This window comes from Leuciscus leuciscus, assembly GCF_965113295.1.
Source record: "Leuciscus leuciscus genome assembly, chromosome: 1".
Taxonomy (NCBI): Eukaryota; Metazoa; Chordata; class Actinopteri; order Cypriniformes; family Leuciscidae; genus Leuciscus; species Leuciscus leuciscus.
The window spans coordinates 42131875-42151908 of NC_138725.1; the positions used below are offsets into that span (position 1 = coordinate 42131875).

General features: G+C 41.7%; 2 protein-coding genes across 4 annotated transcripts in view; one reads left to right on the plus strand and one right to left on the minus strand.

Annotated features, from left to right (window-relative positions):
- Positions 1–9662, plus strand: part of camsap3 (calmodulin regulated spectrin-associated protein family, member 3) — a 38110-nt gene extending 28448 nt beyond the window's left edge. The window contains exons 3-17 of the mRNA XM_082148952.1: positions 3–54; positions 287–319; positions 1243–1381; positions 1463–1602; positions 2187–2280; positions 2401–2446; positions 2679–2743; positions 2926–2998; positions 3086–5129; positions 5218–5342; positions 6097–6380; positions 6470–6563; positions 6650–6762; positions 7118–7236; positions 7387–9662. Of these exons, the coding sequence (XP_082005078.1) occupies positions 3–54; positions 287–319; positions 1243–1381; positions 1463–1602; positions 2187–2280; positions 2401–2446; positions 2679–2743; positions 2926–2998; positions 3086–5129; positions 5218–5342; positions 6097–6380; positions 6470–6563; positions 6650–6762; positions 7118–7236; positions 7387–7689 (3724 nt within the window). The 3' untranslated portion in view covers positions 7690–9662. The remainder of the gene's footprint in view (positions 1–2; positions 55–286; positions 320–1242; positions 1382–1462; positions 1603–2186; positions 2281–2400; positions 2447–2678; positions 2744–2925; positions 2999–3085; positions 5130–5217; positions 5343–6096; positions 6381–6469; positions 6564–6649; positions 6763–7117; positions 7237–7386) is intronic.
- Positions 9663–13088: 3426 nt separating this feature from the next.
- On the minus strand, positions 13089–19983 carry nr5a5 (nuclear receptor subfamily 5, group A, member 5). Of its 3 annotated transcripts, none has more exons than XM_082149768.1 (8): positions 19738–19983; positions 19237–19259; positions 19040–19155; positions 18799–18940; positions 15550–16307; positions 14239–14358; positions 13800–13947; positions 13089–13719 (listed from the first exon to the last, which is right to left on the minus strand). In XM_082149768.1, exons 1-8 carry the CDS (start codon positions 19872–19874, stop codon positions 13472–13474), a joined length of 1692 nt encoding a protein of 563 aa, XP_082005894.1. In that variant the 5' UTR covers positions 19875–19983; the 3' UTR covers positions 13089–13471. The 3 variants fall into 3 exon arrangements, with proteins under 3 accessions (XP_082005894.1, XP_082005895.1, XP_082005896.1); XM_082149769.1 differs by having other exon boundaries at positions 19237–19293; positions 19738–19961; XM_082149770.1 differs by lacking the exon at positions 19237–19259 and having other exon boundaries at positions 19738–19961.
- Positions 19984–20034: the final 51 nt, after the last annotated feature.

Consider the following 20034-nt stretch of genomic DNA (forward strand, 5'->3'; position numbering starts at 1 on the left):
ACACAAAATGACACCACTCAGCCTAGTACTGAACCACAGCCTGTTCAGCCTTCGGTAAGAAACGCTCATAAACAAACATTCAGACTTGCTCACAAAAAGCTCAAAGGCCACATGTGTACAACAACTTGACCCCTACACCTCTACAAAACAGTCACTCATTTCCTTAGCAGCACTGTCTTTTTCCTCAAGGTCTACTTTGCTGTCAAAATACCTGTCCTGTCCTCTTGCTGCTTCTCACTTCTCCTCCTGCCTCTTTCTCTTCTCATGTTCCTTCACTTTCTGACAGTGTCCCACCCGCTGGTACTGGAAACTTGTTCCTGTAAGTCTCTCTCTCGTCTTCCATTCCACCCTACTTTCCTCCATTTTCCTGTTCTAAATCCATATAATGCTGTCCTATCTCGCCCCCTGCTGACTGCAAAGGTTACATAGATGGAATTTGACTTGGACCGTTTTGGGCAATTACTTTAAATCAGGTCTCAATTTTAGGATCCCCCATTATTATAACATGGACAAAAAATACTTATGATAATGTTGCCAAATATTGGATGAAGCGCAAAGTCGTCAGATTATTACCAGAAAAAAAAAAAAAAAGAGTTGTATCAGTTGTCTCAACATCCTTCATCATCATTTGCATTACAAAAAATAAACCAGATATAAACATGGCATGACATGTAAATTGTAGGTTAGGATACCATAGTATTTGGTGGTTAAGTGAATATAGTGTGTCTTTGTGATATTAATGCACTTATTTGCAAGTGTATGCTGTGTGTATCAAGTGGAAAAGGTCTTGATGTATCAGGTGTTGGCTGTTCACACAGCTGCCTCTGTTCTTTGCTTTGACCTGTTGAAGACTAAGTCTCTTGAGTGTTTGCTGTCCCACTTCCCATTAACATGGTCCTTTTTGTTCGCTTTTACTACATTTAGTCTTCATGCGCTGTTTGCATGGATTCTTTCAGCTTTTTTTTCTGTTAAACATTTATTGTTGTCTCTGATTGTCAATTGTATGCATTTTTCATTTAGTGTTTGTATCTTGGGTATGGACATGATGTTTCCATCACTGATTTTGCAGTTACATAAAATGGATAACAGTTTTGTAATAGTGTTTTTTTTCTTTACTGTTTAACAAATGCACTGTCTGCTGTCAATGGAAAAATGAAAAATTTCACAATAACAATTTTGAACAACAAGCAACATAGCACGTTGTCCATTATTGCTGTTCAACTATATTTGTATCTTGTTCAGATCCGGTACAGGAAGGACAGGATGCAGTCTAAGCTTAAACCTTGTTTTCCTGTGGTGAATGAAGTGAAGGATCTCTCAAACGGATGTGCCATTGCTGCTGTTATTCACCATTACTGTCCTGGTCTACTGAGATTAGAGGGTACGGTCACATCTCAAATCTGCATCTGTCACTGAATAGATAAGTAAGAAATTTATTTCAGTTCCTTCCTTGTCTTTTCAGATGTATGTATGAAGGACTCCATGTCTGTGGCTGACAGCCTGTACAACCTACAGCTGATTCGAGAGTTCTGTGACAGCTGTTTGAAGAGCTGCTGCCCTCTAGTGTTGGAAGATTTACTCTACAGCCCAGCAAAATTAAAGGTATAAAGAAAACTAAATTAAAACATGAAGAGGAGAGGGAACCTGTATAGTGTAGTTCAGTTAGTAAAGTAAGGACAAAGTGTACTGTGCTGAAATCTTGAAATCTTGAGTGCTTGAAATCTTCAAACTAAGAATACTCAGGAGATCACATAGAAACACTGGAGAAAACAACCACTACACATATACAAGACCGAACAAGGAACTGAGGGAACTAACGGCTAAATACATGGGGAGTGATCATTAACTAGAACAGAAACCGATGCAGGATTAATTAATAACCAAGGAGATTAACGAAGGAACAGAACTCAGGCCAAAGCAGACCAGTGAAAACGAAACCAAAACACAACATGCATGTTACAGCACCTTTTATCTACGCTTTTCAACTTGTGATTTTGAAGCTCTAAAGCCACTTTATATAGGACAGAGGGTATGCGAATTGGGTTCACTCAAGAAAATTAGGTTCATCCCCCCATTAATATTCAAAGACAATGCAGATGGACTAGATGAGACTCTTTATGCTAATTTAAGTCTGCATTCCTGTTGTGTTTTATATGCAGTGTTGTTTTTTTGTTTGTTGTCTCTAGACAAACATTCTGAGCTTTCTGGCAGAGCTCTTGTATTGGTTTGAAATCTCAAAGCCAGAGTTTGTTCAGCCCTTGCAGGACACAGAGCTGACTGGTAAGCATGTCTTGAATCTCGATGAATTTTTATTTTCCTATAGCTTTTAGATTTTTTATTATCCCGTAACAGTCTGTTAAAAAAGGATGTGCAAGATAAAGTACTGTTCTATTCTTGTAGAAACATCTGGGAGGAACAATAATGGCAGCAGTGAGTCCGTCAACAGGTATAACACAGTTTTTTGTTGTTTTTTTCTCTCCGTTTTGTTGTGTAAAAGCCATGTTTATAATTTGACATCATAAACTTTCAGAGTTCTTTTTAAGAATACCCAAAATTATACCCGATCAGGTTTTAGAATGATCTGAATCGTCAATGTTTTTAAAAATGATCACCTAAATTAACCTTTATTAAATCAAAGCCGAAACTTAACAGCAAGTTATTTGTCCTTTATGTGCCAGTGGTTCCCCCTCTATCTTCAAAAAGCCTTTTCTGCCCATCTCTTCCTCTGTGACTGCAGCAACAGGTGAGGGAAACACACTGTCTCTGTGTCCCAGGTCATCAGCTGCCAATATGTGTCTGTTCCATTCTTTGTATTGTATACGTGTACACGCTGTGTTTATTCTTGTTCGGCAATCACATTGTCTGTGTTTGCATGTTGTATTTGTCACATGGTCATGTGTGTGTTTGTGTTGTCTCTATGATCAGGATCTCTGACTCAGTCTACCTCAATGTCTCATGTAGAGGCAGCAGGACGAACATGGAATAAGAAACCTCTTAGGTAAGGTTCCTCAATGTCGTTTTATGCATTTTACTTTTCTTAATACTTTCTGAAGGCATTCATCTTTTTTTCATGACTGTTCTTCAGCCGTCCACTCTCCTCTGCGGTGTCCTTCAGTATCCCTTTTGGTCTAGACAGTGATGTTGACATTGTGATGGGGAACCCTGTTATAACCCGATCTGTCAGCTCAGACAATCTCAACCCTACTGGTCAATCCATGACACATGTCCCTTACACACCTCCAGAGGACCTCAGCCACTTCCTGAGTAAGCCCTCTGGGCCCAATGGCCCTCAAAGAGCTTCCTGGGCCACTCGGACTCGTCCTATGCTGGCAGAGGAGAATGGCATTGATGAGAGTGAGACAGGAGAGCTACCAACAATTGAAGAGGCTCTGCAGATCATCCACAATGAAGAGAAGATGGAACCTCGTCTTCACCCTGATGGGGCACCCGATGGTTTCTTCCTGCATTCACCAGATGATCCAGCAAATGCTAGATGCAAAGGCAGCCCAGTGACTCTCAGCTCTTCAGCCCCATCCCGCTCAGGAATGCTCTACCATCGATCCTCAGGAGTCCCACCAGAGCCCAGTCGCACCAGACACCCCTCAGAAGGATCCAGAGATGACGACTCCGTGTTAAGAGATGGAAGCGTTGATTCGGATGCCTCTGAAGATCTTCCAAAAACCCATTCCACCCCTGCCACACCCGCTTCGGGCCCTCGCATAACTCGATCGCGTGGTGAAGAGACACCGGATAGTGGCGTGAAGATGACCAATTTTGCTGAACGGAAGAAGAAAATGGTTCCAGAGCAGGTACGAACCAATGAGCCACAGGCCTCACAAATGACTACATGGGCCAAGAAATCAGAGGAGAGTCCCAGTAAGAGTCCTGCTCTCAGCACTGAAATGTCAGAGCTGGGGGCGAGGCTGGAGGAGAAACGGAAGGCCATTGAAGCTCAGAAGAAGCGTATAGAAGCAATCTTTGCCAAACACCGGCAGCGGCTGGGAAAAAGTGCCTTCCTACAGTTAAAGAAGGAGCAGGAGGATGGGGATGGCGAGGAAGGACGTCAAGGGGAGGCTGGCACCTCCTCCATAGAAGATGACCTCAGCCGTTTGGCACTGGAGGAGAAACTGGCGCACTTGGAGAGTGAGGAGGAGCAACAGGAGGAACAGTTGAAAAAGAGGTCCTCAATAGAAGAAGAGGGTAATATCAAGCCCACTGTCCAACAGGATAATCCGATAGAGAAAGACAAATCTGGAGTGGGAATTCCTGGAGGGAAAGGCACGGCCCCACTGGGTGATTACAACAACGCTGTCTCTAAACTTAGCGCTGCTCTCAATTCTCTCCAAAGTGATATGCAGCGCCTCTCGGAGCAGCAGAACCAGCTGATGAAGAAGAAAGCAGCTCCTAACAACCAAGCTTGGGTTATCCCACCCAGCTCCAAACCCTCAACAACTGCACCTTCTCGTTTGTCAAGGGAGTCCAATCGTGACTTGCCCTCTACCTCCTCCTCTCCTTCCCCATCTCGCAAGATTTCGAGTCAGACCGCTCCGCCAAAATCACCTGCGTCCCAACGTAGGGCACAGTCTGCACCTCCGAAGAGTCCCAAAATGCCTCACCACCCTAGACCTGCAGAGCTCAAGACGCCAGTTTCCACACGATTCATAACTGCCCCTCAAAGTGTGGAAAACATTCCTCACTTAAAAAGAGTGTCTCCATGGCAATACAGGGATCAGAACTCATCCACTTTCAGCATAGGTACACCCAGTCAGAGTGAGTCCCGCTCCGCTTCATCCCTGTCCAGACCAGAGGACAACTTCTCAGACACCGGTTCCAGTGAGGACCATACAATCTTCAGTATGGATCTAGAGGGTGGATTGTCACAGGTTCTGTCCCAAAAGGAGCGTCGGGGTGTGGGCAGCAGCTCAGGAGCTCCTTCCGAGTGCTCTTTTGAGAGTGACGTTCCTGCAGAGGCTTTCAACGGCAAGCGCAGTAGCCTTATTGAGATCTCACTGTCCTCTCTCAAAGCATTAGAGGGTGAAGAAGCAGATCCGAGCCAGGATATCTTCTCGGACTCAATGAGTGACCAAACAGAGCCAGAAATGAGGGGTGGAGTTGGATTCTTCTTTAAGGTTAGGGGAGAATCAAATGTAAACTTTGTTTTGATGTTTAGCCTAAAAGGTGTAGCATTCATTTAACTGTCTAAAATGGTCTCTGTAGCAGGATGAAGCTCGACCTGAGGATGAGATGGAGAAGAGGAGAGCTGCATTACTTGAGAAACAACAAAAGAGAGCAGAGGAGATAAAGAAACGAAGACAGGAGCAAGAAAGAGAGAGGGAGGCAAGGTGAGGCTTAAAAACAAAGCTTTGGAAAGTGACCGCGATATGTGGTATAAATTAAACCACAAATCATTACACTTATTGAGGAGGTGTATGCTTTTACTTTCTAAGAGATTAGCTTTGTTGGATGATAAAACCTTACATTTAAAGGAGGGGTCTGGGCCATATGTGGAGACAATGCCAAGCTGAAACAAACACCTTAAGAAACACCTTAAGAAAATCCTTAGTTATAACAGTGTTATAACCTTAGTTATAATGGCATAAAGAGTATTTTTTTGCAACTGGAAGCAGCATATCATAGAGACTCGGGGTGCTTTCTTTTTACTTTGGTTAGTAATTTCCTAGCAACAACCAAGTATAACCTACCGCATAGCAGTGTATGGAAAATCACTCAGAGCACCTTAGCAACTGCATAGAAATTTCCTGGCCACCACCCACTAGCAGTGTGGTGGTAAGTTTTGTTTGGGCAACAAAATAACAATTATGCATTCCATCTCAAACAAGCACACTTAATGGCCCAGTTTCACAGACAAGGCTTAGACTAAGCCAGGATTAGGCCTTAGTTCAATTAGGGCATTTAAGTAGCTTTTATAAACATGCCTTTGGAAAAAAATATTACTGGTGTGCATCATGAGACAAAACAATGGCACTGACATATTTTAAGAGATGAGATTTAAGCCTTGTCTGTGAGACCGGGGGAATATGTGCTAATCCCTTTGCAACATTGTACCTTTATCAGTGCTGTCTTCATATGTAACAGCAGGCCTTCTTCGGTGGATGAGCCAGGTAGAGGAGAGGAGAGACCCAAAACTCCTTCTACCCCTCCGCCTCCCCGCACCCCTCCGCCAGATGGCACTCCTCAGCGGCGTGGAGACTTTACCCGCCAGGAATATGAACGGCGGCATCAGCTAAAAATAATGGAGGATCTGGATAAAGTCCTCCGTCAGAAACCCACTACTGTCAGAGGTGTCAAGAAGCAGAGGCCCAAAACGGTGTTTAGAGACGACTCTGATCTCTCCCGCAGCCCTGCTAAAGGGTTTATGGGCAAGTTATTGGTCATCTGAAAGATTTATTTCCTTTCCATTGATATTGTAGTAAAGCCAATGTCATGTATCAACTATTTTCTCTTTCAGGTTCTAGATTAAATAAAGTTTACTCCCATTCAACAATGAATCTGTCCTCTATGGCTAATGACAGTGGGACGCTTACTGTCAGAAAATCTCCAAGGTAAATCTGATCTGTATGTTTTCTGGTGAGAAAACACCTGCTCCTCCTTTGTGACTTCACCTCTGAACATATATTCCTTTCCACAGTCGTTCTCATTCACCATCCAGACTGCTATCTCCAGGCCGTTTTGCTGCACAGAATGGGGACTGGGAAAATGCATCTACTATATCGTCTCCAGCCTCCATCCCAGAATACACTGGTAAACTATAAAAATGATATGATTTGCAGTATTATTAGTGGTGCTTCTAAGGCCATTGCTCTTTCTCATACTTGGGGTTAGGTATTTGAAGAACCTCAAGAATTAATTTTAGTGAGCTACCTGTGGCACACAGTTTGAAGATAAATGACACCTCAAATCCTACAATATTGTGGTCTGCAAGTTTTGCCTGGGCAAGCACCATTCACAGAAAATTAAGCTATTTTGAGTTTTACGGTTATTTAGATTAGGTCATGTGATCGTGAACTTGCTTTCTCTTGTTGAAGCATCAGGATCACAAATTTGTCAGGATCACAAATCAAGCATTTGTATCTTAGTAATGAAAATTCTGTTTCAGGACCTAAACTCTACAAGGAGCCAAGCTTCAAGTCCAATAAGTTCATCATCCATAATGCCATCTCACGCTGTTGTTTGGCCGGAAAGGTCAACGAACCACAGAAAAACAAGATTGTAGAGGTGAGTAACCTATCAGTCGACATCTTTAGTGCACTCTGGGCTCTCATGACTCGTTGCGGACAGCCAACACATATTTGCATGGTGTATTTGAATGCATGATGTAATGGTCTCACATTCTGTTCATTTGTGTTTTTCTCTTGTCTGTAAAAGGAATTAGAGAAAAGCTCTGCAAACCATTTTCTCATCCTCTTTCGGGATGCTAGCTGTCAGTTCCGAGCGGTTTATACCATGAACCCTGAGACGGAGGAGATGGTTCGACTTACAGGTAATGGCCCACGGATAATCGGTCCCAATATGGTGGAGTCGATCTACAAGTACAGCTCTGACCGCAAGCAGTTCACGGCCCTCCCGTCCAAGACCATGTCCATGAGTGTGGATGCCTTCACCATTCCAGGCCACCTATGGGAGCGCAAGCGCCCAGGAACCCCAAAGAAGCTCGGGACCCCAAAATAAAGCCTGCTGGAAATGCAGCTATACCTGAGCTGGCCATGTAACCCTGGGTTTCTGTCCCGACTCCGGCAGTGCAGAGAGGTGCATTGGAGTGCATGCCAGAAAAAAAGAGTTGGATAACAAAAAAAGAGGCCCAAAATCCTAAAATAAAGTGCCCTCAGAGGTGTATAGCTGGTGACTGTAACTACAGGTCAAGTTACAAAAGATTTATTCAGAAATCTCCATTGCCATTTTCTTCGGGTAACTCAAGTGAACTCAAAAGTCATATTTCGAAGAAAGGGGCCTGATTGATTTTCTAAGATTGTAGGAAAATTATTCTTGGCATTTTAATGTTAAAACGTTAGATGAATCTTCCAGTCTCATCATTCAAGTAAAATGAATGTCCCCCACAATAGAGAGGAAAAAGATCCTCAGAAACATTACTGTCCTCCAGCTCCTACCCTTCTTTACTCAATAAACTGGATCCTTTGGTGTGTAAAAGGATTCCCCGGACGAAATCGGATCTTTGCTCTTTGATGAATGCAGGGCACAAACCAACACAAGCCTTCTTATCGTCTGTTTTATCGTCATCAGCCTCTCAGTTTTATGGGACTGAATGTAGAACTGTATTACAAAGGGGCACAGCCACTCACCTTTACGTCACATCATAAAAAAGTCCCATGCTGCTGTCCGTTTCGAGTCTGTCTTGCTCTCTAATAAAATCTGCCTTGTCCTTTCGCCTTCCTAAAGTCAGCTGTAGACACCTGGATGTTTGTTTTCTTACTGCTTCGAACCTTATCTAACTGGATTACTCAAGCTTTAGGAACTCAGGAGAGCATGTTAAAGACTCAAATATCTTTCCTTCCCATTTGCTTTATTTAACAACGAATGAAAAAGCAAAAAGATGCCAGAACGTGCTGTTGATTTCCATTAATGATACTTTTTACTCTGTTTAGCTGTAACTGGAAAAATAATGTAAGTAAAAGATTGGCTGGTTTAATATACTGTATATTTGAATGCTGATTCTTTCATTTTTGACAATGATTTGTATATTGTGGAGATTTGTAAGCAATGAATAAGCTACCCTGCTGCTTCACTACTAGAGCTGGATGTGTTGGTGTGAATGAGTGTGTGAGCGGGACGGGGACAGAAAGAGACAGATGGCGAGAAACAATAAACACAAATCTGATGTCAACTCTCACTTATGTACCCAGAGCTGAGTGATCAAGTGCTATTGTTTGGCTGACATGTAGCAGCAAATAGTGATATACCGCTCGTGAACACCAACAGATAGTGATATAAAACAAACACTAACAGAAAGTGATAAAAGTCAGAAAAGCAGCCCAGGTGTCTGCAGCTTTAAACGGTTATGTTGTTTCTATGAATATGATTGTCTCCAAACTGTCTAACTTGGCCTTATTTGTTTCATGAACGGCTTGAGTTGTCTTTTTGTATGAAAGGGGCATTTAGTCTGTTTCTCTTCATCAAAGCACTAACTGATTCAATCAGGCCACTCTCTCCTGTCTTTGGAGAATCAGATGAAGTACTTTACAGATTTGCCGTAAAGATGTACATATTTTTGTAAAGAGCAAAAAAAAAAAATCATTTTTGAAACAGTTGATTTACATGTTTCTGTGTCAAATGAATGGGAGATGTGTATTTGTGTGTAGGTTGCATGTGTTTGACTGTTGGGTGAAACATGATGGTTAATGTAACTGGATTCTGTGCAATTCTGTAGAATGTTAGGTCACCTAAGGTGTATTTATTGGGTAAGGATGAGCTAGAGTTTTCTGTTTAGTGTCAGATTTTATTATTTATGTTCTGGCAAATGTGGCGATTCACTTGTTCATTTCAGAAAGCACATTGATGTTTTGTTTTTTCCTTTTACTGTTTCCATGTTCATGTTAGTAGATTTTGTTTTTCTCCCAAATTCTTTGATTATGGATCGGTCCCAAGTGACAGGATTAGAAAAATAAATCATTTTTAAGTACTCTCAATTATTTCTCCTCATCACTGTATTTACTTTAGTTCTATCAATTATATAGCCTGGGAAAACCCAGACAACTTCCAGCAAATTTAGATTTGCTCTGCAAGTAGTCTGGCAAAGAGCTCATTCAAGCCCATTTCTAATCCGTCGAAATCGCGGCACCAATCAGAAACGTTGGGGCGGGCTTTACACGATGACGATCGCTCTGATTGGTTTTAGTCTATCCAATAGGGGTTATGCGGAACGCCCAACGTTCGAACCGGAAAACGGGTATAAGCATTTCCGGTTTGCACTTAAGTACGCATCTGCAGCGGTAGGTGATCTTTGAGGTAACTTATTTTTCGCTTTTTTAGAATACAATTCTTATTTCTGTTTTAATAAAAATGTCACGAATGCTTAAGTATCAGAAAAAATTTTTTTTATAAAAAAATTAAATGCAGTCTTCATTTGATTGTTTTAATCGTCTGCAAGCAAATATAAAAGGTTAAACTACTGATAGCATACTAAGTCTAAACTAACTTACTGATAGTTAGCTAACTCTACATCGGGTGCCATTAGCAAAAGCTACATATACTAACTTGCATACCTTCATAATCATAAATAAATGAGGAGGCGTAAAAACGTAAATCCTTTATCTAACGGAGTACTCGGGCTCTGGACGTCCGTTTGGCAATACGATGCACATCTGAAATGGAGAGAATGGGTAGCTCCTGTAAACACCGGCTATAAAAGGTCGCCATTCCTATGCTGTGTTTACCTCAGTAGCTGACGACCGGAAGTAGTTATACCCATTTTGTAGAACCCGGAAGTATGTTCCGCATAACCCCTATTGCGCCCAGAGGCATTTGAGCGACGTCCGTTGGTGAAGCGCAGCAACTTTTAAATGCATATTAAAATTGCAAACACATGAGGACAGTCTCCATGAAAGACCCACTGGCAGATGAACGTGCTACTACATTTCTCTCCGAAACGGTAGGAAATTAAATTAGATTTAATAGAGGATTTTTACTGTGACAAGATGATTGACAGGGCAGTTTACGTGACAGGATGCACGCGACAGATCCGTCCAATAAAGATGACGATGATGATGACGAAAAATGAAGTAGTATGTCCCAAAGCTTGCCTACTTTTTTTGCTACACATTCAAAAGTAAATACCTTTTCTTCACAAAAAGAGTACATACTTTTATGGCGTAGTGTAACTTAGGCGAATTGGAATGCAGCATATGGCTTTACACGATGATGATCGCTCTAATTGGTTTTAGAGGCATTTGAGCGACGTCCGTTGGTGATGCCCCTTTGGAAATGAGTTATTAATGAAGCTTTGCCAGACCATAACTCAGTTACTACTGAGAATGGACTGGTTTTAACCAGGCTATCAATACAGTTGTAATCAAAACCTATTCAACCCCATCGCAAAATTTTGACTTTTCAGCTGTTTGCAATGAACAAATCAAACAAAAGTAATTGAAATGGCTCAACACAACAAATGTTTCAAGTGGTTTACCCAAATTCAACTGAAAATGCAACTTTTAATGACTTCTGCGGTCTCAAAATTATTCAACCCCTTCATGGTAAGCATCTTTAGTACTTGGTAGAACACCCATTTGCTGTTATGACCTGCTGCAGAACGAGATGTATAAAAGACAGCAGCTTCTGGCAGCGTTTCTGAGGAATCTTAGCCTATTCCTCATGAGCAATGGCCTCCAGTTCAGTAATATTCTTGGGTTTGTGTGCTGCAACCGCCGCCTTCAAATTCCACCAGAGATTTTCTATGTGGTTCAAGTCAGATGACTGTGATGGCGACTGTAGAATCTTCCAGTACTACTTCTGAAACCAAGCCTTGGTGGAATTTGAGGTATGCTTGGTATTACTGTCCTGTTGGAAGGTCCAATGACACCCAAGCTTCAGCTTCCTCACTGACGGCATGACGTTTTCTTAGGATTTCCTGATACTTCAATGAATCCATCTTGGCTTCCACACGCTGCATGTTTCCAGTGCCAGAGGATGCAAAGCAGCCCCAGAGCATAACGGAGCCCCACAATGCTTAACTGTAGACAGAGTGTTCTTTTCAGCATATGCTTCATTCTTCTTCCTCCAGACTCATAGGCCCGAAAAGTTCTTTGTTTAATCACTCCACAGAACAGAATCCAGAATCACCTCTGTGGCTTTTATTTATGACTTTTCTTTTGCATTTATGTCAGTAGTGGTGTACATCTTGGAGTTCTGGCATGCGTTTAGTACACACCTTACGCCTGTCGCCATCAAGTCTTGCTGCAGGTCTTTTGCAGTCACTCGAGGGTTTTTCTGATCGTGCCTTCTCAGAAATCTGGTTGCAGCTGTTGATAGCTTCTTTATAGCTTCTTGATAGCTTCAGGTAGTGTAATCTCTGTTCCTTTAACTTTGAACTTGCGAACTATGCTTCCAACAGTGCCTTCGCTATCTTTTTGTATCCTGTTCCTTGTTTGAAGGTGAAGATGATATCTTCTCTTCAATTTTTGGACCATTCTTTTGACTTTTTAACATATTTCTAACATGCAGTCAAACGTGACACTCAAAAAACCTCACCAGTTCAGATATTTCATCTGTCCTTCATCTTTTTTTATATATTTTTTTTTTATGAGGTTAAGTGCTCATGGAAGAGAAGAGTTTTCAGCTCTTTTTTGAATGTTGTCATGGATTCTGCATTCCGGATGCCGGTGGGAATGCAGAACCAGCATGGAACTGTGAATGAGAATGTTCTGATTAGTTGCATCAGCTGGTTTTGAGACAACACCTGTTTTGCACATTAGTGCTGTTGTGAGGGAGTCTATTCAGGGGGGTTGAATAATTTTGATACCGCAGAAGTTATTAAAAGTTGCATCTTCAGTTAAATTTGGGGAAACCACTTGAAACATTTGTTGTGTTGAGCTATTTCAATGACTTTTGTTTGATTTGTTTATTGCCAACAGCTGAAAGTCTACATTTTGTCAATAAACCCGATTTGCAACAGGAGTTGAATCATTTTGATTGCAACTGTACATTGTATCAGCTTTTGTCATTTTTTTTATATTAATTTTATTTTTTACTTTAAAATTTAGAATGAAATTTAGAATTGCATGTCTATATCCATGATTTCTTGCACAGTTCACACTGTTCCCATTCAAATAGTGCATCTTTGAAAGTGTGGGAGAAGATTACAAACAGTCCCCGTCATATTTCACGACTACATAAAAAGTAAAAAAAGAAAGATTGAAATTTTCAGTATTCTTGTTAGATTCTCATTAATGTAGATTCTCATTAAAGTAATTCAGGATTCTTAACTGTAATGATATTTTTTAGTTTTCTATAGGCTTTTTTGTTTGTTTTTTGAGTGAAATATGACTCGGACATGTTCTTGATGGGCTTCATGAGCTTCATCCTTCTATAGCTGCATTCTAGAAACAAGACACATGATATCAGAACATACAGACACACTTTAATTTGAAACTCAATCTTGTAAACAATTAGGAGAATTTAACACAATATGTGATGAGCCTCTGTGTCTCTAGAGAAGTTAGACAGTCATGGTTTTATATTTATAAGTGGCAGTGTTTGAACGCTGGCAAACTTTATTTTTTTAATGGACGTGATCCATAACTGTAAGGTGAGTTGTTAAAAGAGTATGCATCTTGTACACCCATAATACCTGAAACTATTTATTGTTCCTGTTGTTAGATATGTAGCGCCAGCCAGTGATTAAATAAACCAGCATCTGCACTTGTTCAAAGCTCAAAATGATTAGACACCACAGGTCAAATTTATGAAAGCATGTCCACTAACAAGCTTTGTTTTGATTGTCTTATGTGTGCTTGGCATGAAGCATTTCAGTCAGCAGGGAGTTGCAGGGCAGATCTCCCAGCAGGTGGCGCTGATACAGATATTCCTCGACCTGCAGGCTGATGCTGCGCACCTCTGGCAGACGGAGCAGCAGCTGTCCAAACTTGTCCGAGTGACCTGGGTGGGTTTGCATAGTGTGGTCCATCAACGCCCTGTTTACACGCTCTTGAGTTTGTTCTACCTGCCTTCGATCCAGTACTGATTTAACATCTGCAAAACACATGACCCTTACAACTCTGGTCCAACAGGAATGGTTTAGATTAAACATTTGGGAATGAAAAGAAACCCACCTGGATTGAAGAGAACCAGATATTTGAGACACACAAACTCCTCTCTGTCCAGCTGCAGTGACCTAAGCTTGGAGACAAGGTCCTGGGCTCTGGATACTAAACTACTGAGAGTTACTCCAGCCTGACTGAGGATGGTCGATACCTCAATCTGGTACATTAAAAACAAGTTAAAGAAGTTGAAAGACTCCTAAACAGTCAACAAACTGGGTAACTATGGTGCAGTCGTGTTTCCCAACCCTGTTCATGTAGGCATACTTACAGTACACATTTAACAAATCTTCCTAATTCATAGCACCTGATTTAACTAATCAGTATGTTAGAAGAGACGCCAAGGCCTGAAATAGATGCGTCAGATAAGAGAGACATCCAAAATGTGAACTGTGGGTGTGCTTCCAGTAACAGGGTTGAGAAACACTGGTGCTGTAAAAGGTGTTCTTACCTGTTGTCCAGTAATCAGACATATACTGCCATCTCTTCCATAAGCCACCTGCCTGCATAAGTGATCCAGGATAAGAAGCTCACTCCAGCAGCTTTGCAGTAGTCCCATTTGATCCTCCACCTGCAAGAGATCAGGTACTCTAGTTATGCAGCAGTAGCCATATGTAGACAACTGGCGGGCATTGCCTTGTGAAAGAGTTACAAAAGCTAACTCCATCCATGCTGACAAAAAAAAAAGCATGTACGTTGTTCTGGACCCCAGTCCCAAGCATGGGATGCTAATAGACAATTTTCACCAGCAAGTTTTGCTGGTGGACAGCAGGGCCACGCTGTTCCGCTAGTTAGACCAGCATCTGACCAGCACTAACCATCTTAAGCCAGGTTGGAGCAGTGACTAAGATTTTTACCAAGTTGGACAAGTTTCTGAATCAACATATTTGTTGCTTCTGGAACAACATTCCTAACAATGAATCAAACTTTAGGGATGTGGAAAAGGGTCGAGTTAAAGTTAGACTTAGAGTTGGGGTTAGAGATGCATACCATTCTTATCATCCAACAATTAAATTACACTATTTATGGTATGGTTAGTTTTCGGGGTTGGGGGCAGGGCTTGTTTCTTTGGCCCTGTTTACATCTGGTATTAAGATGCGTTTTGGTCAATCGGATCACAAGTAGACGAGGCAGACACATTCCCGTTGACACCGGGTGTTTTAATCTGTCTCTTTTGTCCACTTTCAACCACTTCTGTCCTGATTTCTTCGAGGGGAGGGTCTATGGGTGATCTTTTGATCTAATGGACGAAATAAGCTCACGCAATTTACATCTGAGTGAGCCCGGAGAAGACTGAAAAACATAAGGAGAACATCTGCTTTCGTTTCTGCTCTGACAGCCACAAGACGACCACCAAACACTGTGAGTGTGTTAAAAATTAGGAATGGTGAGAGAACATTGTGCTTATGTTTTTCGTCTTTAAACCAAACTCGGGTCTTCAGCCGACAAAGTTTAAATCCCGTATGGCTAGCGCACATCCCATAATGTTTACGCGTTAGGTCAATAGGCATAGAGTAGGTGGTCTTTTGTGGCTGTTCATGAGTGTTTAGACTACAAAAGTAATCCGGTCAAATGCGTTTTTGACTACCTCTGGAAGTGTTCAAAAGTGTAAAAGCTCAAAACGTTTTAGACCCAGTTTACACCTGTTACCGGTTAATTGTGATCCGATCGAAAACACATCTTAATACCAGGTGAAAAGAGGGCCTTTAAAAAAATTATGTTCAAGGAAAAGTGTGTGTGATCCATATGCAAACTCTTCTACCTTAAGCTCTTTAAACAGTGTGCTGTTTCTTGCCCACTCCACCAGTCCAAACAAAGTCTGGTCAGCCATTTTGCACATGATGCTGAAGGTGTTGAGACGGTCATGTTTTCCTCGGCAGGCTTGTTCTCTTTGGAGGCTTGCTAACACACGCATGCAGAGCTGCTTCTCATCTGGCTCGGCTTGCAGGAGCTGATTTAGGAAGCAAGAACTAGGGGTTGGGATTGGGGTTGTGGTGGGCGTCAAGCTCTGTGCTGGAGTTGGGGTCGAACTTGGAGTTGAGGTTGGTGTGAGTTTCGCAGTGGGTGTAGGTGCAAGTGTTGAGAGAACTGTTGAAGAGATTGGATCAGGGGGCGTCACAGAAGCAGGACTGTAGATGAACGGGAGCTCTCTTTTCTCAGGAGGGTATGTGTGGAAGCCTGTATAGCACATTGTGTGAAAAGGTATGGATGGATCAGACAGAGTCCGGTCTCTGGGCATGGTGCAATCCAACAGCATGGGGAACTCGGACTGGCTCATACTGGGATGAAAGGACTGAGGTGGGTGGTAATGATCAGAGCCGAGAGAAGTAGGGGAGGGGTTGAGGACATGAAAATCATGAGACACAGCTGGTACCAATGCTTGTGGTCCCTCAATTTTGATCCTGTAGGGGGCAATGTTTGCCTGGTGATTGGTCCCTCTTTGCTGTTTCAGTTGCCTGTCCCGTCGGTATAGAGGTCCAAACTTGTTTCGCCCACCTCTCATTCTGTCCGCACGTACAGCTGAGACAAGTGATTTCACATATAAATAAATCACACATCACGATTTTCACAGCTACTCACATCATAAATTCTCAGAGTAGTAGCTGTGTCTCATTACGAAGGTTGTGCCCTCCAGAGGTCGCATTTGTCGACTGTACGTCATCGAGGATGTCTAATTTTTATTTCTTGTGAGGATTGTTTTATTTCTTCTTACTTTAGGATGTAATGGTTACTTTTCTGAAATGACGTATGTAGGGACAAATGCGACCTCTGAAGGGCACACCCTTTGAAACGAGACACAGTAAATGTTTCCCATCCCTGGTTCTGAAGGCACACTGAGGGTCAATTACTCATTACACGACAACGATGCAGTGGCGGCTGGCGGATTTTAAACATTTTAGCAGTCGGATTTTTTAACTGCTTTAAGATGGCTTTTTTTGATCACTTATAGACAGAATATTTATAGAAAACGATACATACATCAAGACAATATAAATTTAAGTTCACTCACCTAGTCCTAGCCTATCACTTGAAGCAAAAATCCATCCTTCTGTCCTTTTAAATGCCCGTGTTAAAAGAACACGTTCAGCCGTTTAGTGAAGCTGACTGCTGTAGTAGCCTATATCCAATGTAGGCATGGGGTCTTCCTTCATTTTTAATTTGTAGCTGTTGTTTGAATGTTAGTTTAGTAAATTGGTTTGCGATCAAATATTCAATATCTCTACTCTCCATAGTTACATCAGTGGTAGCAGTTCAAACTAATATCACATAATTTACGTCGCGTCAATGATTGGTTTGTATAACAAAGGAGGCTGGCCTCCTCTGCCATGTTTATTTTGTCAACACTCCTAGTCCTTTGTCAAAACTCCTAAATAATTTTGTTCCAGTCCAAAATTGTCATGCCCTACGTTCGCTAACTTCCCTCCGTCTCGTTCACTCGGATGTACGTCATTGCTTACGTTGCATGAGTGCCCACTACTGGCGGAAACTGCAATGGGCTGAATTGGAATGTCCTAAACCCTTGATCACTTGGAATCAGCTATGGAGTTGATTTATTATAAAAAAAAAAATTCCCTTAAGAATTTGTTTAATGCAGCATCCAAATGTTTATAGGTGTGTTTGGGTTATTTTAAATTATAAAAATATATAATTAATATATTATAGAGTTGTTTGTTGTGGTGGTGATTAGAGGAGATCTGTGGTGACATCAGTGTACATATGAAGTAGACTTGCTCCCTCGGTCAAAATCGAGGGAACGAGGGTCTGTCCAATATAAACTTCCCTCGTCCACTTCACGAAGTGGAACACACTTCAAAATGGCGGCAGGAATTCCCCCGAGGGGAAGTGCTTAGGGAAGTTCACAAGTGCATGTCTAAAAGTGGACTGCAACGCAGCCCCAATCGCTGAAAGTGAAATACTCCATGGTGCTTGGCTATTTTAAATTGTTTTTTAAATGGTGGTTACCCTTACAGTCGTGAAATTACAAACAAGAAATACACATTCTCAGACATAAAATGAATAACTGGGAACATTAAATCGTCTTGCCATTTTCACCTCAAAATTTTGGGTAGGCTGTGCCTCCCTTGTCTCCCCTGATGAGACGCCACTGCAACATGAACTACAAACGAAAAAAAAAAAAATTCCGTTGCGTTTTTCGCGTACAGACGACAACGTTGTTAAAACAATCTCCATTTAGGCTACACGGATCTACGAAAACGACTAAAAATGCTGTATTATTCATGCCAGGCCAGTAGTTGGCGATATCACTTTGTAAAGAAACACTACGCGCCTATAGACTGAACATGTAATTTGCATGCGCTTGACGTCACTGTTTTCACAAATTTGCGCTTTTGTACGGAGACGATAATGGTATCATTTTCAAAAATGTGCACTTTGAAACCTGTTTTCAGATGTTTGCGTTTTCAGGCCCCCAAAACACCATTGACGTGTAAATGAACGGCCAAAACACGCGTTTTTAGTTGAAAATAGTGTCGTGTTAACGCCCCCTAACAGTACACATTTTCCAACTCGTCCTAATCAAACAAACATGATTCAACTCCTCAGCTCATTAGTAGACTCCAAAACCAGAAATGGATGGGTCAGATAAGAGAGACATCCAAACTGTGGACTGTTGTTGTGCCTCCGGGAAGAGGGTAGGGAAAAACTTGCTCTATTGATGAAACTGACACTAAAAAAAAAATATTAAAAAACACGTAACGAAATATTGACATTACATAAAGATACAGACCTATTAAAGTAACTTTTTTTGTTGCTTGTGTGCACATTACATTTTCACCTTTACTGGGTCATCAAAATTGCAATTGCAGTGATTTATGGTTTTACAGATAAGTAGAATCAGGATCAGAGCTATCTTTGATAGCTAGCCATGAATATCTTTCCATATCTCAGAGACAATAACTGCATTTTCCCTTACGCATCTAAGGTTGAAAGAATACATTGTATACAGAACTTAATGATCATGCACTATCATTGTGCGGGTTTGCAGCCGTACCTTCTTTCTTCATGCCAACAGCTAGACATTTCTGAAAGCGGCAGGAAGGACACCGTTTCCTCTGTGCCGGGTCCATGGGGCAGCTCTGTGCCTCTGCACACGTATACCGCTTGTTGTTCTGTACAGAGCGCTTAAAAAAGCCCTGGAGAGAATATTTGTCTTTACTACTTAAGAATGATAAGGGTCTGGAGGTTATGATCTGAAAGCTGCATACTTGTCTCAGTCTTGCTGTAGCACTTACCTTACAGCTCTCGCAAGTGAGTAGACCATAGTGATATCCTGACACCCTGTCACCACACACAGGACAGCCCTCTTCTTGAGTTGCCCTATTGTCTGGGTCTGGCTTTAACTCCTGAACTATAGGATATCACATTAATTGTGAATGCCAATGGAAGTGGCACTTTCACTTAAAACAAATGCAAGTCTTACTTGTCTTACTTGTCTCCTTCTGGAAACAGCAACTGGAAATCAAGTGGCCTACCGTAAGATGATTGTCTACGAGTGGGGTGTAAGGTTGAACAGTTTTATGACCAGTCTATCTGATAAATCTGTTAGGCAGTCTATTATATCTCAAACAGGCCTAGTCTGTTATCACGCGATTGATTAAACGCTGAGATATAGGGCTTACATAATCCTTATACTTTAATATTTTCAGCATTCAAAAGAAATGAACTGACTTCTGAAAAGTACATTATTTAGATTTGATAAAGAAATGATCCTTTGAATGAAAGCATTACAATTCTTTACTGAATGATTTTTCAATATGTGTACTAAACATGACTAAACTGTACAACCTGATCAAATCATATGTCATAATTTTCTATACCTAAACAATCGGATAGATTTAAAAGGAGTTAGTCAGTGACTTTAAATGTTTACTACACCCATTTAGCAATTGCTAAAGCCATTAAAGTGTCTCCGATCCGAAGCTCTACTTACATGTTGACGATCCCTCTTGTGACGCAAGGTCCTGTGTGTAATCGGCAGAGTGGAGGGCCGTGGGGTGATCCAGGGGATAGTTTGAGATGTTCATGGTCCATAGGAGAGGGGCGGCATGGGTCACCGTAAGCAGTCATTCATAACTGTACGGGCCTCCGGGACAGGGAGGAAAGCAGGCACAGACACGGGCTGTCTCAGAGATGGTGCTGTGTAAAGGCCCTCAATCGGACTTTGCTCCATGTTGAGGGTAATAAACCGGAGTCTGTCACACCTTCCCAACAAGCCAGACCTCATTCA